General features: G+C 42.6%; 1 protein-coding gene across 1 annotated transcript in view; it reads left to right on the forward strand.

Annotated features, from left to right (window-relative positions):
• Positions 1 to 18,285, forward strand: part of eps8l3b (EPS8 signaling adaptor L3b) — a 90,560-nt gene that overhangs the window by 45,863 nt on the left and 26,412 nt on the right. Inside the window, exons 6-12 of the mRNA XM_068057437.1 lie at positions 88 to 237; positions 3,627 to 3,703; positions 5,473 to 5,645; positions 5,747 to 5,814; positions 12,029 to 12,146; positions 13,478 to 13,545; positions 16,730 to 16,804. Coding sequence (XP_067913538.1) covers positions 88 to 237; positions 3,627 to 3,703; positions 5,473 to 5,645; positions 5,747 to 5,814; positions 12,029 to 12,146; positions 13,478 to 13,545; positions 16,730 to 16,804 — 729 coding nt within the window. The remainder of the gene's footprint in view (positions 1 to 87; positions 238 to 3,626; positions 3,704 to 5,472; positions 5,646 to 5,746; positions 5,815 to 12,028; positions 12,147 to 13,477; positions 13,546 to 16,729; positions 16,805 to 18,285) is intronic.

Here is an 18,285-nt window from a genome sequence, read left to right on the forward strand (position 1 = left end):
TTATAAGGTCCTGTCAGTCTTGTGTGCAATTGAGAGGTGGACACATGCATGAAGCTGTTTGTATTTACCCTCTTATTGTTACTCTAGGATGATTTGGAACTCTTTCCCATTGATGCTATTCAAGACAGCCAGGCGATAGAAAACAGCTGTATCTACAACTCGGTGCTGGCTGTCACCATCAGGGACAGGACCAAGAACAAGAGCAGTGTCTACCTATTCCAGTGCGAGGATGTCTCGGTGAGTATGTATTCTAAAAAAGTTGCATCTGTTGAGAGAACCAGGATAGTTACTCCAGGAACCACTGGCCAAATATGGGAAAGGGCCCCAGATACAGACCACATCAAAAAAAAAGGTATTTTCAACCTTCAATCTCCCTGTGAGAATACAGTGGGTATAGAGGAAGTACGAGATAATGGGAACAGATGGGCCCCGACCCAGAACATCAGAAAACATGGAAGTATCTTGGTTGATAAGTATATATACATAGTGTAGATTTGAGACATACAGAGCAAGAAGACCTGAGGTTTAATCCACAGTCTCTGTTGAGTTCTGTTAGGCAGTAGAGATACTACAATTGGTCCCAAGCCCAATCATTGTCCATTGATTCCTGTCGAGATTGAACAAGAGAGAGGTCAGACTGGAGTGTGATGCTGTCCACTATTGAACGGCCTGCCATCACTCATTGTCCAAGCTCATACTTGTAGAATAGCTTCTTAAGTGAGGCAATGAAGGAAATTTGATGCCCACTGAACTGAACCCCCCCCATAAAAGAGTCTACACCTTCAGGAGAGCAGTGAAGAAAAAAATACCAAACTTGATCTCTCCACAAACCAACCATAAGAACTAAGAACCACAATCTGCCATGTAGTGGATTCTATACCCAATTATTTAGTGCTGAAGATTCCTCCAACAAACACATACACATGCACACACACCCCAAACACCATGTTTTCCGTCATTGCAAATTCTCGTGCCAAATTACCATACTCGTCAAAGTAAGATTTTGTTCCTAAAAATGTAGTGGACTAACATATCTGGCATGGCAGGAGTACCAAAAAGTAGCCTCGTGGAGCCAGATCAATTGTAGCATCTTTCCACTGCCTTAAAAGAAATGAATGACTGAGCATATACCAGCAATCGATCCCTGACCTTTTCGGGTTCATACAGTGGCTCATCATCTATGCACCTACTAAGCCACTGGCAGAACTCTATATAACTATCTGCCTTGGTCTGGATACAAAAACAACAACTTGTATTTATATAGTGCCATTAATGTAGTAAAATGTCACAAGGTTCTACACAGGAGCGTTATCAAGCAAAATTTGACACCAAGCTACAGAAGGAGATATTAGGACAAGTGACTAAATGTTTGGTTAAAAGGGTAGATTTTAAGGTGCATCACAAAGGGATAGACAGAGGTAGAGAGGCAGAAAGGTTTGGGGAGGGAATTCCAGAGCTTAAGGCCTAGGCAGCTGAAGGCATGGTCATCAATGATGGAACGATTAAAATTGGGAATGCGCAAGAGGCCAGAATTGGAGGAGTGCAGGGTTGTAGAGCTGGTGAAGGCCACAGAGTTTGGGAGGAGCGAGGCCATGCAGGGATTTGAAAATTAGGATGAGAATTTTAAAATTGAGGCTTTGCTGGATGGGGACCCAACGTAGATCAGAGAGCACAGGGGTTGATTGGTGAACAGGACTTGGTGCAAGTTAGGATGCAGACAGCAGAGTTTTCGACAAGCTGAATATTACAAGGTACATGAAGATTCTTGCTTGGATCCACCAATAACTTGGCTGATTAAGACCATGTGTAGGTGAACCATATGGGCCAAAAGGTCTCAGCTTCAACTTCTGGTCAGTAATGAGTAAGCTGATCAAAGCAATGGTATCACTATAATAACCTTCAGTTTCACTGGGTTAGGGAAGAGAAATATAGCCAACATTCCTATCCTTAGTTGTTCTGCATTGATTGCTCTTGGAATAGTGTGTGCATGTAGAAATGGTACTTAAGGATATATTAGTTTCAGTGATGATGCCAGAAATATTTTAACTGGCACTCGCTGCTTAACTTCACACATGAAGCATGGACAGTTCAGCAAGGTACCAGAGGGAAACTAGTGTCTGTGTGCAGCAAGGAGTCAGATCCTTGTGTGAGGAAGGGTGAAAACCAGCAGACAAAGCATGAAGGATGGAGGAAAAAACTAATTAAGATGCATGTAAACATGCAAAGTCAAGGAGAGGAGGAAAAATGAGATAATGACACTTCTAACTCATTGTGCCAGTACCACACTCTGTTAGAGCTAAGTCCCAATCTCCTCATACACTTTCAAATGTTCTTTATTAAAGTATTTATCCACTCCCTTTTAAAAGCTATTATGGATAGTATTTTAATGCAGGCATCAACTCACTCGCTGTGTTAACTGATACCAAGCTGAATGAGGAATGCTAATTGGTCCATTGAGTCCCAACATTTATCACGACCATCCCTCCCAACCTCCCAGTATTATCAGTGGGAGGGAAACGGCCATGGATATAACTTCCAAGGAAAGAAGGTTGACATTTTTCCTTGATTACAAGGGCAATTGAGTAAAATTTCCAGGATATGAATGTAACATTAACTCTGTGCTGCTCATGCCTGAAGTATGGACATCTTTGACTGAAACAATATTTATCTTTGGTCAATTTGGCGTTGCAGGAAGCCACCCCTTCATTCCTAGATTCTGTAGGCGGACACTCTCACTAGTCTGATATTGGAGATACTGTGACATCCCCAATGGCATCCTTTTTAGCTTTCTATTTCTCAGAATTGGCATTAGATGGTGCAGTGAGAAAGCTTCTTATCAGGCTGGTTAGCTCAGTTGACTAGAGTATGATTCAGAAGAAAACCAACAGCATGGGTTCAATTCCTGCTCTGGTCAAGGTGGACTTGGGGACCTGCTTCTCTGCCCTGCCCCTACTGGTGGAATATGGATTTTAGTCTGCGATGCCAACACAACTGAAGCAGAAGCAATCAGAAGGAAAAAAATTACATTTATAGAGCACCTTTTCTAACCTCAGGATGTTCTGAAGTGCTTTACGGACAATGAAGTACTTTTGAAGTATAGTCACTGTTGTGATGTAGTAGTCAATCTGTGCACAGCAAGGTCCTACAAACAACAATATGTTAATGACCAGATAATCTGTTTTCAGTGATGATGGTTGAGGAATAAATATTGGCCAGGCTACTGATTAGAAGTCCCCAGCTGTGTTTCTATGGGATCTTTAACATCTATTTGGACAGAATCTTGATTTAACATCTCATCCCAAGGCAGTATCTTCAACAGTGCAGCACTCACTTGTTAGTGCATTGGGAAGTTAGCATAGACTGTGTGTTCCAGTCTCTTGAGTGGGACTTAAACCCTAAACCTACTGACTCAGAGGTAGGAGTGCTACCAACTGAGCCATGCTAGTTCTGAATGGAAAACTCACTAATAAAGCTACGCGTCTGAGATGAATAACTTTTGTATTCTCGTCATCTAGGACCTGACGGAAGAGAGATACAAGGCTTGCCTGTTCTCTGCGAACTCAAATGTTAGGACATCTTTATGGAATATGTTTTTTATTACTGTGTCTCTGTTTTCATTTGAATAGGCTGATCTAATACAGAACGATATTGATAACATGATCAGAGGAAAGAAAGAGGTACAAGGGAACCAGGACATACTGAGGTTTGTTGTTCATAAAAACTTAAAAATAGGAGCAGGAGTAGGCCATATTGCCCCTCGAGCCTGCTCTGCCTTTTAATAAGATCATGGCTTTATCTTCTATCTCAATTCCACCTTCTTGCCCTTTCCTCATATCCCTTGATATCCCTAGTGCTCAAAACTCATTTGATCTCTGTCTGGAATATATTCAAAGACAGAGCATCCACAGATCTCTAGGGTAGAGAATTTCGAAGATTCCCAACTCTGAGTGGAGAAATTTCTCCTCATCGCAGTCCTAAATGGCTGACCTCTTATTCTGAGACTAGGATCTCTATTTCTAGATTCTCCAGTCAGAGTGAAACAGCCTCTTATCATCTACCCTGTCAAGTGCCCAAAGAATTTTATATGTTTCAATGAGATCACTTCTCATTCTTCTAAACTCCAGCAAAGATAGACCCAGTCTACTCAATAACTCCTCATAGGACAGCCCTCTCATCACAGGAATCAGTCTTGTGAACCTTTGTTATACCCTCTCTAAGGAAAGTATATTTTTCCTTAGTTAAGGAGACAAAACCTGTACACAGTACTCCATGTGCGGTCTCGCCAAAGATCTATATAACTACAGTAAGACTTCCTCACTTTTATACTTTACAAAATAACTAAAAGGACAGTATCCCTTTGTGGATAATTACGACTGGATTTTAAATACCCATCTGAATTATTGCCCAACCCTAAATGACCTTGAGAAGGTATTTGAGAGCCACCTTCTTGAATACAGCTGAGTAATTTGCTAGACCATGTCAGAGGACAGTTTAGAATCAACCACAATGCTGTGAGTCTGGAGTCACATGGAGGTCGGACCAGGTAAGGAAGGTAGATTTCCTTCCCTACAGGTCCTAGTGAACCGGATGGGATTTTATAACAATCCAGTAGTTTCATGGTCAGTATTACTGATTAAAATTAGTATTTTCCTTAATTTCATATGTCATTTAATTAATTGAATTTAAATTACCATAGAACCATAGAAGCATTACGGCACAGAAGGAGGCCATTCAGCCCATCATGTCTGTGCTGGCAGCCATGGTGCAGTTTGTACTCCTGTCTCAGGTTTATCAGGTCACAGCCTATTGGTTACTAATCCAGTAACATAACCTCGCTGCCAAATTACCTTCAAATAAGGTCTCTTTATGACATTTCCATACTGAAATCCTGAGGAAAGTACACCAAGGACATTAGGATAATAAAAAAATTAGATTAGTAATACATAATAAAAACAATTTTCAAGCAGAGAGTTGTTATGATCTTGAATGCACTGCGTGAAAGGGTGGTGAAAGCTGAATCAATAGAAACTTTTAAAAGGGAATTGCATAAAAGCTTGAAAAGGAACAATTTGATGGGTTATGGGGAGTGGGACTAATTGGATAGCTTTTTCAAAGAGCCAGGCACAATGGGCCAAATGGCCTCCTTTAGTGCTGCATCATTCTTTGATTCAATGGGTACATACATTAAGCATTCAGGTCTATTAATAGTTTCAATGAATAAAATAGTACATTAATTGTGTATCACTTTACTGAGTGCAACAATAGTCATCTATGGCATTTGTCAGACGCTGCTATTATCATATCTAGTAACAATTAGACGATGCTTGTAATAGGTATTGAGGAAGATTATATTATTGCCTGATGGTACTCAGACTACGCTATTAGCTGGTTTATCTATAAACCACTGCATTCAGTCATTATTCCTGCTATTAAACACCATTTGGTTTCTGTCTCTCTCTGAAACCTTTTTAGAAGCAACCTGGAAAGCATGCTCTCTCAGCATCCTCGGCCACCTTATGGGAAGTCTTCAACGCCACCCGCTCAGGAAAGATGGATTCCACCAGACTATGATAAACCTCAACATCCTGCAATGTCAGAGCACGGAAGCTGGACAGATCGACAGTCCAGGACGTCATCCGAATATGGTACGGCCGCAAATCAGTCAATTCCTGCTTTGTTTGTTTTTTCTTGGCCTGAGATCTTTAACCTGACATCTGCATTGTTTCATTACAAACCTTTTCAATAGGTTCAAAATTCAGCAATGACGATATAGAGAAGACAATTCCATCATTTTTGATTGTACAAAGAAATACGGTGAGTAAATACTTAGTCCAGAATAACTATTTTGCTGGGGATTTCCCCAACATCTTTATTCATATGAATGTCTTGATAACTATTCCTATAGGCAGGATCCTACAAGCTGAGTGCTTTGCCTTTGTTCTGTTCTGCCTGTGCTCACTGACCTACATTATGTCCAGGTTCACTACTGCCTCGATGTTAAAATTCCCTTCCTCATGTTTAAATCCCTTCATGGCCTCACTCTCTATCTCTGTAACCTCCTTCCGACATACAACCCTCTGAGATTTCTGCATTCCTCCTACTCTGGCCTCTTGCACATCCTCCACTTCCTGCGCTCCATCATTGCGGCAGTGCCTTCAGCCATTTCAGCCGTGAGCTCTGGAATTTCCTCTCTATACCTCTTTGTCTCTACCTCCTTTTTAAGACACTCCTTAAAACCTTTGTCTTGTATTGTTGCTTTCCCAAATTTCTCCCTTCCTCTCTTGAAGGTGATGACTCATATTGGTGCATGGTTCCATGGACACTGAGCTACACCCCGATATCTCACACTTGTAGCTATTCTTTTGTGAGTCTGGCCAATGAGTTTCAGTGTCTTATTTGGGGTACTCAATCTTGTCCTCACATGACATCCCCATTTTCCATCCGGAGCTATGGAATAGTGAGCAGGAGCTCTGCTTACTTATTTTCTCCTTCCTTAGCCCACCAACATAGGACCAGCCCTTCAAGCGTAATCCACCATAGCTGACCTATGCAACAACTCCATTTATCAACCTTAGCTCTGTATTCTCTTGATACCTAAAAAGAATCTATTGATCTCAATCTGGAAAGCTTCAATTGTTCCCAAGCATCTACAGCCTAGTGGGGGAGAAAATTCCTGATTTCTCCTATGCTCTGTGTGGAAAAAGCGTTTCCTGATTTCGCTCCTGAATGGCCGAACTCAAATTTTTTTAATTATTTATTCATTCTTGGGAATGTGGGCATCACTGGCAAGGCCAGCATTTATTGTCCATCCCTAATTGCCCTTGAGAAGGTGGTGGTGAGCTGCCTTCTTGAACCACGGCAGTCCGTATGCTGTTAGGGAGGGAATTCCAGGATTTTGACTCAGCGACAGTGAATGAATGGTGATATAGTTAGAAGGATTGTGCGTGACTTGGCAGGGAACTTGCAGGCGGTGGTGTTCCCGTGCGTCTGCTGCCCTTGTCTTTCTAGGTGGTAGAGGTCACAGTTTGGAAGGTGCTGCTGAAGGAGCGTTGGTGAGTTGCTGCAGTGCATCTTGTAGATGGTACACACTGCTGCCACTGCGTGCCACTGGTGGAGAGAGTGAATGTTTAAGGTAGTGTATGTGGTGCTGATCAAGCAGGCTACTTTGTCTTGGATGGTGTCGAGCTTCCTGAGTGTTGTTGGAGCTGCACTCATCCAGGCAAGTGGAGAATTTTCCAACACACTCCTGACTTGTGCCTTGTAGATGGTGGACAGGCTTTGGGGAGACAAGAGGTGAGTTATCTGTTGTAGATTTCCCAGCTTCTGACCTGCTCTTGTAGCCACAGTATTTATGTGGCTGGTCCAGTTCAGTTTTTGGTCAATAGTAACCCCCACATTGTTGATGGTGGGGGATTCAGCGACAATGCAGTTAAATATCAAGGGGAGATGGTTAGATTCGCTCTTGTTGGAGAAGGTCATTGACTGATACTTATATGGCACAAATATCACTTGCCCCAGCTTTGTTGTCCAGGTTTTGCTGCATGCAGGTACAGATTGCTTCAGTATCTGGGGAGTCGCAAATGGTACTGAACACTGTGCAATTGTCAGCGAACATCCCCACTCTGACCTTATGTTGGAGGGAAAGTCATTGATGAAGCAGCTGAAGATGGTTGGGCCTAGGACACAACCCTGAGGAAACTCTTGCAGCAATATTCTGGGGCTAAAATGACTGGCCTCCAACAACCACAACCATCTTCCTTTGTGCTAGATATGACTCCAACCAGTGGAGAGTTTTCCCCATAATTCCCACTGACCTCAGTTTGGCTAGGGCTCCTTGATACCACACTCAGTCAAATGCTGCCTTGGTGTCAAGGGCAATCACTCTCACTTCACCTCTGGAATTCTGTGCTTTTGTCCATGTTTGGACTAAGGCTATAATGAGGTCTGGAGCCAAGTGGCCCTGGTAGAGTCCAAACTGAGCATCGATGAGCAGGTTGTGGCTGAGTAAGTGCGCTTGATAGTACTGTCAATGACACCTTCAATCACTTTACTGATGATTGAGAGTAGACTGATGGGGCCGTCCATTGGTCGGATTGGACATATCTGGGCAATTTCCCACGTTGTTGAGTAGATGCCAGTTTGTAGCTGTGCTGGAACAGCTTGGCTAAGGGTACGGCTAGTGGCTAGTTCTGGAGCACAAGTCTTCAGTACTTCAGATGGGATGTTGTCATGGCCCATGGCCTTTGCTGTATCCAGTGGCTTCAGCCGTTTCTTGATGTCACGTGGAGTAAATCGAATTGTTTGGAGACTGACATCTGTGATGGTGGGGACCTCAGGAGGAGGCCAAGATGGATCATCCACTTGACACTTCTGGCTGAAGGTGTTTGCAAATGTTTTAGCCTTGTTTTTTGTGCTGACATGCTGGCCTCCCCTATCATTAAGGATATGGATGTTTTTGGAGACTCCTCCATTTAGGTGTTTCATTGTCTACCATGCTTCATGACTGGATGTGGTGGGACTGCAGAACTTTGATCTGATCTGTTGGTTTTGGGATTGATTAATTCTGTTCATCGCATGCTGCTTCCGCTGTTTGGCATGCATGTAGCCCTGTGTTGTAGCTTCACCATATTGTCATCTCATTTTAAGGTGTGCCTGGTGCTGCTCCTGGCATGCTTTCCTCATTTAACCAGGGTTGCCCCCTTGGCTTGAGGGTAATGGTAGAATGCGGGATATCCTTCTTCTTAGGCAGTCCCTCGGGAACGAGGATGACTTTCTTCCACTCTAGGGTGGCGGGTCCTTAGGTGACTGAATAGTCCAATTCTGGATCCACACACTCTGCCACAGGTGGGAAAGGTGGTGTTTGTTGAGACGAGTGAATGGAATGCTCAAAATTCCGAACACTCCTTCCACTGTTTGCACTTGGTTGCTGCCTGGGCATGTCGACGTTTGAACTGGCTGGCACCTTCGCGGATGCTTCTTCTCCATTTTGGGTGGTCTCGGGCAAGAGATTCCCATGAATCAGTGGAGATGTCACATTTTTTCAGAGAGGCTTTAAGGACATAAGCGTTTCCTCTGCCCTCTTGGTAGCCTCTTGCCGTGACGGAGCTCGGAATAGAAAGCATGTTTTGGGAGTCTTGTGTCAGGCATGCGGACGATGTGGCCCGACCAGTGTAACTGACTAGCCATGACCAGTGTCTCGATACTGGGGATGTTGGCCTGAGAGACGACACTGATATTGGAGCGCCTGTCCTGCCACTGAATTTGCAGGATCTTGCGGAGGCACTGCTAGTGATATCTCTCCAGGGCTTTGAGATGTCTGCTGTGCAGTGTCCATGTTTCCAACGCATACAGGAGGTCAGGTAACACAGCGGCCCTGTAGATCATGAGCTTGGTGCCAGGTTTAAAATCTTTGACATCAAACACTCATTTCCTCAGACAACAGAGGGCTGCGCTGGCACACTGGAGGCAATGCTGAGTTTCATTGTCGATGTCTGTCCTTACTGGGAAGAGGCTCCCAAGGTATGGGACCTGATCAACATTGTCCAGTGGTTTGCCGTGGATCTTGATAGTCGGTGGGGGGGCAGTGTTGCACTGTGGGAGCAGGCTGGTAGAGGACCTTTGTCTTCTGGATGTTTAGCTTAAGGCGCATTCATTCAATAGCTTCTGTGAATACATCGACGAGGGTTTGAAGCTCGGCCTCTGAGTGTGAACATACACAAGCATCGTCAGCATACTGCAGCTCGATGACAGAGGTTGGAGTGGCCTTGGTTCTGGACTGGAGGCGATGTATGTTTAATAGTTTGCTGCTCATCCTGTACAGTAGATATACTCTGGCAGGTAATGGTAGAATGAGGGATATGCCAAGTCATGAGGTTGCAGATTGTGGTTGTTTACAATTCTGCTAATGGACCACAGCACCTCATGCCTAGTTTTGGAGTTGCTTGATCTATTCTGAGTCCATCTCATTTAGCACAGTGGCAGTGACACACAACACAATGGAGAGTGTCCTCAGTGTGAAGGTGAGACTTTTTCTCCACAAGGACTGTGCAGTGGTCACCCCTACCAATATTGTCATGGACAGATGCATCAGCGAGAGGTTAATTTGTGAGGACAAGGTTTCTCCTTGTGTTGGATATGATTTAGTGTACATGATTAAATCACACTGTTGCTTGACCAGTCTGTGAGACAGCTCTCCCACTTTAGGCACAAGTCACCAGACGGTAGTAAGAAGGACTTTGCAGGGTAGGGGATGACTACGTTGATATCAGGCAGCCCATCTGTTTTTTTTCCCCCTCTTATTTGGCTTATCTGTACTGGTTTGATACAACTGAGTGACTTGCTAGGCAGCTATTTCAGAGGGCATTTAAGAGTCAACCACCCACATTACCGTGGACCTGGAGTCACATATAGGCCAGACTGGGTAAGGAGGGCAGATTTCCTCCCCTGCAGTGAGCCAGATGGGTTTTTACAACAATCCACTGGTTTTATGAGCATTATTAATGAAACTAGCATTGCAATTCCAGGTTCATTAATTGATTGCATTTAAATTTCCCCAGCTGCCGTGGTGAGATTTGAAAACCTGTCTACAGAGGAATAGTCCAGCTCTCTAAATTAATAATCCAGTAACATTACCACTATGTTACTGTCTTATTCTTGATTTCCCCACCAGAGGAAATAATTTCCTTTGTATCTACCCCACCCAATCTTTTCCATTTAAAACACCTTGTTCAGAACACCCCTCAATCTTCTCTGATCAAGGGTATTCAAACCAAGTGGAGTGTTGTGCCTAATTGTATCAACTTTCCAAGTGGCCTGGCTGAAAGCAGTTAACACAGCACAGGCCCAAGCTTGAACCTGGGACCTTCCTGGATTCTATGGTTTGGTCAATGCACTTATAAACTGAGCCATTGCTGTTATATTTATGGGGTTGGAATAAGATTCAGATTCACCATAAGTGAAACTGTAGAACTGAGCTGTTAATCTGCCATTTTACACTAGAACAAATATAACTGTCTTCACCTGAGCATAACACCAAGTCCTATAGTCATTGTGGCTGTAACTTAAAGCAGTTTATATGGCAAAAACTTCAGCCCAAGCCCTTCTATATTGTAAACTATAGTTATGTTGTCTTATTCATTCTTTCTCCACAACCCATTGATCTATGAAGAATAAATAACAAGTGTATCCAAGGAGTTTGGATGAGATCTCAAATGATACATCCAATCCTGAAACTGGACTTTAGCTTCTAAGCATACTTGGAGATTGGACCTCTGCTATTGATACTCATTGGCTGTGGGATGAGGGGAGCTGGGTAAAACAGAGTCACACTTCTGTTGATATGAGCTATTTGGGTTGAAGCAGTGCTGTGCAATATTATTACGTTGCAATATAGGGTTGGGAGATATCATTGCAGTGCCAGCATTAATGGAGTTATGTGAAATTTCTTTTGTCTGCTTTGACTCATCTCTTTTAAATTGGTTACTATTTTTGAATGTCAGCTGTGGCTTAGTTGGTAGCACTCTTGCCCCTAAGTTAGGTGGCTGCATATTCAAGTCCCACTCCAGAGACTTGAGCACGTAAGCCATGCTGATACTCCAGTGTGGTACTGAGGGAGTGCTGCCCTGTTAGGGGTGCTTTCTTTCAGATGAGATGTTAAACTAAAGCCTTGTCTGCTCTCCGGGGTTGATGTAAAAGATCCCATGACCCTATTTCAAGAAGTGCATAGAAGTCCTGGCCAATCTTTACCACTAAAACAGATTATGTGGTCATTATTGCATTGTTGTTTGTGAGAACTTGCCATGTGAAAATTCACTGGTTGTGTTCCTTACACTATGTTCTGAGGTTGTGAAGGGTGCGATATAAATGCAAGTCTTTCTTTACGGAAAGAGCAGCTAATGGAATTACATATCAACATGGTAGGAAGCTTGTTGTTAGGATCATCCAACACAACTACACCCAATTATTGCTCACATTGAATGACTACCGATGAGTTTTCTGTCTAAGATATGGCGTCTTTCCTTCCTGACAGGATATCCTCAACCACATCTTAGAAGACATTGAGCTGTTTAACAATAAAATAATTCAAGCTGTTGGCTCCAACACTGAGAAAGCACTGAAGAAGAAAAAGAAATCAAAAAAGCATAAAGGTAATTGTCCATAATGAAGGGCTCCTTGTATTCCTTATTTAATTACAATGGAGATGGCTTTAAATGTTCTAGGTATTTCCTAGTTCTGGGAAGAGCAGCAAGTATCCTAACTCTATTGTTGGTACTTTCTGCCATCTGACAGAGATTTTTCCCTTGCAGGCCAAGAAATGTTAAAGCCAAAGTTTTATCATTTAAGGCTTGATATTCATGTCAGCCATGGCTCAGTTGGTAGCACTCTTTCCTCTGAGTCAGATGTTAATGGATTCAAATTCTTCCTCCAGAGACTTGTGCACACAAAGCTAGGCTGCCACGCCAATGCAGGACTGAAGGAGGTGCCATCTTTTGGATGAGATGTTAAACTGAGGCCGTGACTGCTCTCTCAAGTGAATGTAAAAAATCCAGCTATCCCACTAAATGTCACTATTTCGCTGAAGAGCAGGGGAGTTATCCCCAGTGTCCTGGCCAATATTTATCCCTCAATCAGCATCACAAAACCAGAGTATTTGGTCATTACCACATTGCTGTTTGTGGGAGCTTGCTGTACACCATGTGGCTACCATGTTTCCCACATTACAATGGTGACAATGGTTGTAAAGTGCTTTGGAACGTCCTGAGGCCATTAAAGGTGCTCTATAAATGCAATGGTTTGTGGGGGGCAATCACACTTCCTACACCAACTATTTCACTGAATGAATGGATGAAGCCAAAGTTGGTAGATGCTTTTGCCTCTATTGTCCATGGCAGTGGACTTACAACATAAAGATTCTGAGGTCAAATTCCACCATATGAAGTTATGAAACTAAGTTTAATAAATCTCTTTTCTTTTGGCCAGCACCTGAAACAATGATTCTGGAGGCTGTGATTTTGTCATTAAAAACCCAACTGGTTCACTAATGTTCTTCAGGGAATGGAACCTGTCTCCTCTGCCTATCTGTGACTTCAGTCTCCAAACTATATAGTTGGCTCTTAGTGCTCTCAGGCCAAGGAAAGACTGGTAATAAATACTGTCTTGTTGATGTTGCTCACATTCCAAGAATAAATGGTAAAATCTCAGAATGTGACGGGTGCTCTATGGGTCCAGGAAAATCAATAAACTGATCCAAATGACAGCCCAAAAAGACTTGGTGCTCAGTCCAATCAGGGCCTTCGGTGTATTGAGATTGGCAGTGCTGATCCAAACTGGCAGGTGCCACAGGTCCGTGATTTAAAGTATTCCTATTATACCTCTGGTGAGCTGAGATGGAATGTTGCTACCCTAATAAACAGGCAGCTAAGTGCTGCCATCCTGTGACCCTTCACTAACCAGGTTTTCTGTGTATCTTTCCCTGCAGAAGCACTGCCTCCTGAGGAAGAGTATAAAGAATGTTTGCAGAAGTTAAAATATGCCTTTAATTTGATTGTAAGTACCACTGTCACTACAATGAAAGGGGGAATCAATCACTGAAACATACAAGTAAATACTGCAGATTAACTTTTGAAAAAGATTTAATGGAATGATATCAGAACTGAGAGGCTATACCTATCAGAAAAGATTGAGCTGGCTGGGGGCTCCTTTCTCTAGAAAAGAGAAGGCTGAGCAGTAACCTGATTGAGGCCTTTAAGATTATGAAAGGGTTTGATAAGGTAGACATAAAGAAGATGTTGTGGAGGAGACGAAAATTAGGAGCCATAAATATAAGGTATTCAGTAATAAACTCAATAAGAAATTCAGGAGAAATGCCTGTAACCAGAGTGGTTAGAATGTGAAATGGGCTGTCACATGGAACTGTTGAGGCACATAGCGTAGAAGCATTAAAGGGCAAGCTAGATAAACATAAAATGAAGCAAGGAATAGGTTATGCTGATAAAGTTAGCTGAAGAAGGATGGAAGCAAGCTCATGTGGAGCATAAACAGCAGCATGGACCAGTTGGGCTGAATGGCCTGATTCTGTGTGGTACATTCTATATAATATATGAACATGTGCAGTTGTGAGTTTGCACCAGTTTAATGGCCACCAACCTCCATGCAATTTCTAAATTTGTATCATACTAGAAGGAATTTCATGGAACTGGGCTTAGACTACTCCAGATACATGTCGTATAGGAACCTTACAGTTAATAGACAGAGGTGAATTTCATCCTGTCAGCCTAGGTTGGATTGAAAGCAGATCCCAGAGGCAATGGGTTAACTCGTACCACCAGATCCCAGAACCAGCACAATGACTCACTCCACCAGATCCCAGAACCACTGGGATAACTAACTCCATCAGGTCTCAGAGATAATGTGTTAACACTGGGATGATCTCATGGTCAGTCTACCAAAGAGGCAGTGATAACTAACTCCATCATTAGTTCTCAAAGTAAATGTGTTAACTCAGTACACCACCCAATCCCTGAATTTTTATTGGGCTATGTTTCATCTCAGTAAGTGGCATGCAAAATTCCAAACTAGAACCAGGGTTTATCAGTGACATCCGTCACTGTCCACTGAGATAGGATTTAATTCTGGTGAGCAATACTGCATTCAGTATTCTCGAAGAGATGTCTCTCTGATTTGCATTGACAAAAAAGATTATCAAGAAAGTTACCCCTAGCTGCAGCAGTGAGAAGATTGTGCTTCAGAATGATTATTGTATTTTGAAGACTGATTCAGAGACTTATGAATGTCACGGGGTGGGGAGGGATGAATTAGACACTTTGACATCCCACAACAAATCTACCCATTCTAATGGATAACCTGCATTCTCTTTCTACAATTATTACATTCCCTTTCTCTATTCATGGTGTTATGATCCCATGAGGGACTGTTAATACTTAAAACAAGAAAGTTGAATTCCCAATTATGACTGAAAGAATTACACCACAAGATGTCACATTTTAAACAAAAACTCTACTGTACAAGAGTTAAACAAAACAAAACACTACTAACTTAACACTACAACTCAAGACATTGATATTTTAAATTTAAATATCTTACAGAACACTCCTGTTTAACTTTACTTCCACCCCAAAAATTTCCCTATATGTTGCATAATCTTGGTGGTTTGCTCACTTCTCCTGGGACCAATCCAAAGTGTACCACAGCTCTTGGGAATTCGCTTCAATTTCCTTAATTTCCCAGCTATCTTCCGAGGTTTGAGAGTTCCTGGGGATTATCCCTCTAGCTTTAGTTAGGCAAATCCTGCAGTTCACTGTCAACACCTCATGAATCTGGACTTCCCAGCTTGAGCACGGGCCTGCCTCAAAACAGAACACCCCTGGTTCCTAATGGACTCTTTGATCCTGAGTCCAGCTGCTCTCAAAGCCAACAGGTTTCCAAAATCCAGCTGACTGGCTGAAGCCACCAGTTTTCCATTAGAAAACCGGACCCAAAAAGCCTCCCTCCCTAGCAACATCTGTCTCCATAGCAATGTAGCACACATAGGATCTCCCAGATGGCAATTTAAGTTAATTATTTTCAACTTCAAATTTTCCCTTTGTTCTGGGAGATCACATGAATTATTTAAACTCCAGACTGGGGTAGCTGCAGACACACCATCTCCGCACTTCGCATTATGACCTTACTAAATAAACATGGGCTATCCTTTGATTTGTTACAACCCTGGGTTTGTTTGTCAGCTTCTCAAACCAGGTGTTTTCATTTGTCTTGCATTAAAAAAAATTAAATTTCCATGTTAAAATATTAATACAAACCATGAACCAGGTGATCATAACAATGGCTGTCCTTTGTGATGAAGTGTAGTTATGTTTATTGAGTCACTCACTTCATATCACAATCATCAAACAATCAGACTGTTGTTCCATCAAGGTAGAGAGCAGGCTTTTGTTGTGAGATTGAAGTGCTCAAAACTTAAGGAAATATTAACCTAACTTGCATCTTTCTTTCTTCAGTAAACATCTTTGCAATAGTATTCAGTATTACCCAAAGAATTCCTGCTTACGTACCATATATTTAGGACTTTCTATTCAAACCCCTTATGTGAATGGTGATAGTGTTTGCAGGACTTCACTTCTTTATGTTACTCCTTTCCTCGCGCTTCTTGTTTTTGTGTTCTCCCCTTGATTATGCCAAACCCTTTGGGAACTTCCCCAGAGGGAATGGATTGCACAGTGGCTGTGAAAGGAAGCTGCCCAGTGGGCCGCATAACCAACTCCCCAACCCCGCTTTCTAATGCTCTCCTGGGATTGCTGTGATGTTGCTATGGAGCCTTCTGGATGAAATTCCTTCCGTAACACAGTGCGGACAATGCCCACTTCTCTCCATAATTAATGACCCACTAGTGAAATTGATTTTGGGATGTACAATTTCTGAGAATGTGACATTTTTAAAGAGAACTACAAAGCTTAAAAAAAAGAAAATTTTCATCTTCTTTAGACACCAAAACCAATAGCACATAACAAAGAAAAATAAACCCATCTCAAAAGGCATTCAAAAAATGCTGGTTATAGACCTGTTGGGCCGAATGGCCTGTTTCTGGGCAGTAAATGCTTTGTAATTGTTCTTTGGGTTTTGCTTTCATCATTTGCTGGCAGCAGCCGTATGTGAACTGTACTGTTAATTACCAAGTTTCAAAAGGTGACAATGAATTCTGTTTCCTCTTTAGAGCAAGCTAGAGGCCGAGCTTCAGGCACCAAGTGCTCTCGACCTGGTTAACGTTTTGTTTCAGATTCTTGGATTTGTAAGTAGATGCTCCTTATCTCTCTATTCGCTCTTTAAACAATCCCTAACTTCACTGCCTTCCGATATGCTTTCCCGGCAGTAAATTCTCCAGCAGACATTGAGATGGGCACTCTACACTAATTATGACAATGACAGCTATCAAAGGATAGGTGTAAAGAGCAGAGAAAGAAATGGGATCGGTGTATAGCAACGGAGGAATGATGGGCTGAACAGCCTTCTTCTGTACTGAACTTACCTTGATTAGTAAGATCCATTCAGTCTGTGGCATCGTCTCATTTGGGAGGGTCAGCGAGCAGCCTGCTTTTGTGCTTCTGACATTCCTGTTCCCTTCCTGGGTTCTAGGAAGCAATTCAATTTAACTTGGTCCCCTGTTTTTCTTTCTCTCTGTTGTTTATCTTGGAGGGGTTATAAAGCCTTGTGGTGATTTTGCAACTGTGTGGTCCCCAAAAATCTCATTGGCCAGAAAGATGCATGTGAAGTAGACCAGAAACTTAACTGGACCATTCATATAAATACTGTGGCTACAAGAGCAGGTCAGAGGCTGGGAATTCTATGCCGAGTAACTCACTTCCTGACTCCCCAAAGCCTGTCCACCATCTACAAGGCACAAGTCAGGAATGTGATGGAATACTCTCCACTTGCTTGGATGAGCGCAGCTCTAATAACACTCAAGAAGCTTGACACAATCTGAGAGAAAGCAGCCCGCTTGATTGGCATCCCATCCACCACATTAAACATTCACTCCCTCCACCACTGGCACACAGTGGCAGCTGTATGTACCATCTACAAGATGCACTGCAGCAACTCTCCAAGGCTCCTTTGACAGCACCTTCCAAACCTGTGACCTCTACCACCTAGAAGAACAAGGGCATCAGACTTGGAACTATATCGCCATTTGTTCACTGTCGCTGGGTGAAAATCTGGGAACTTCCACCCTAACAGCACTGTGGGTGTACCTACACCACAAGGACTGCAGCGGTTTAAAAAGGCAGCTCACCACCACCTTCTCAAGGGCAATTAGGATTGGACAACAAATGCTGGCCTTACCAGCAATGCTCACATCCCAGAAATGAATAAAAAAAACCATAATAGTCTAATTAAAGGAAAAGCCATTTTCCTAAGGTGGTGCATTCATTGAATATTTCAATCTAAATGACTTGGGTATAAGGTTCCCCTCTTGGCATAGTGGTTAAATATACCATGAAACTTCCAGTAATGATCCCTGATTTGGAGTCTGTGTTTTTCTAATTACAGTCTTTTTTTCACTCCTTCACTCTGGCCTCACAATTGGGATACGTGTCTTCAGCTATTCTAACGACTGAGGTGGGAGGAGTGCACTGTATTTTCTAGTTCCACTTCTCCACAGGTCACAACATAAATGTTTTTAATTGTTTACCTAGTTACCGATACAGTCAATCATATGCTCTACTCTTTATCCCAGAATAAAACACACCAACCAGGTTTCTTTAATAAACAACA

Source organism: Heterodontus francisci, chromosome 25, assembly GCF_036365525.1.
Source record: "Heterodontus francisci isolate sHetFra1 chromosome 25, sHetFra1.hap1, whole genome shotgun sequence".
NCBI classification, from domain to species: domain Eukaryota; kingdom Metazoa; phylum Chordata; class Chondrichthyes; order Heterodontiformes; family Heterodontidae; genus Heterodontus; species Heterodontus francisci.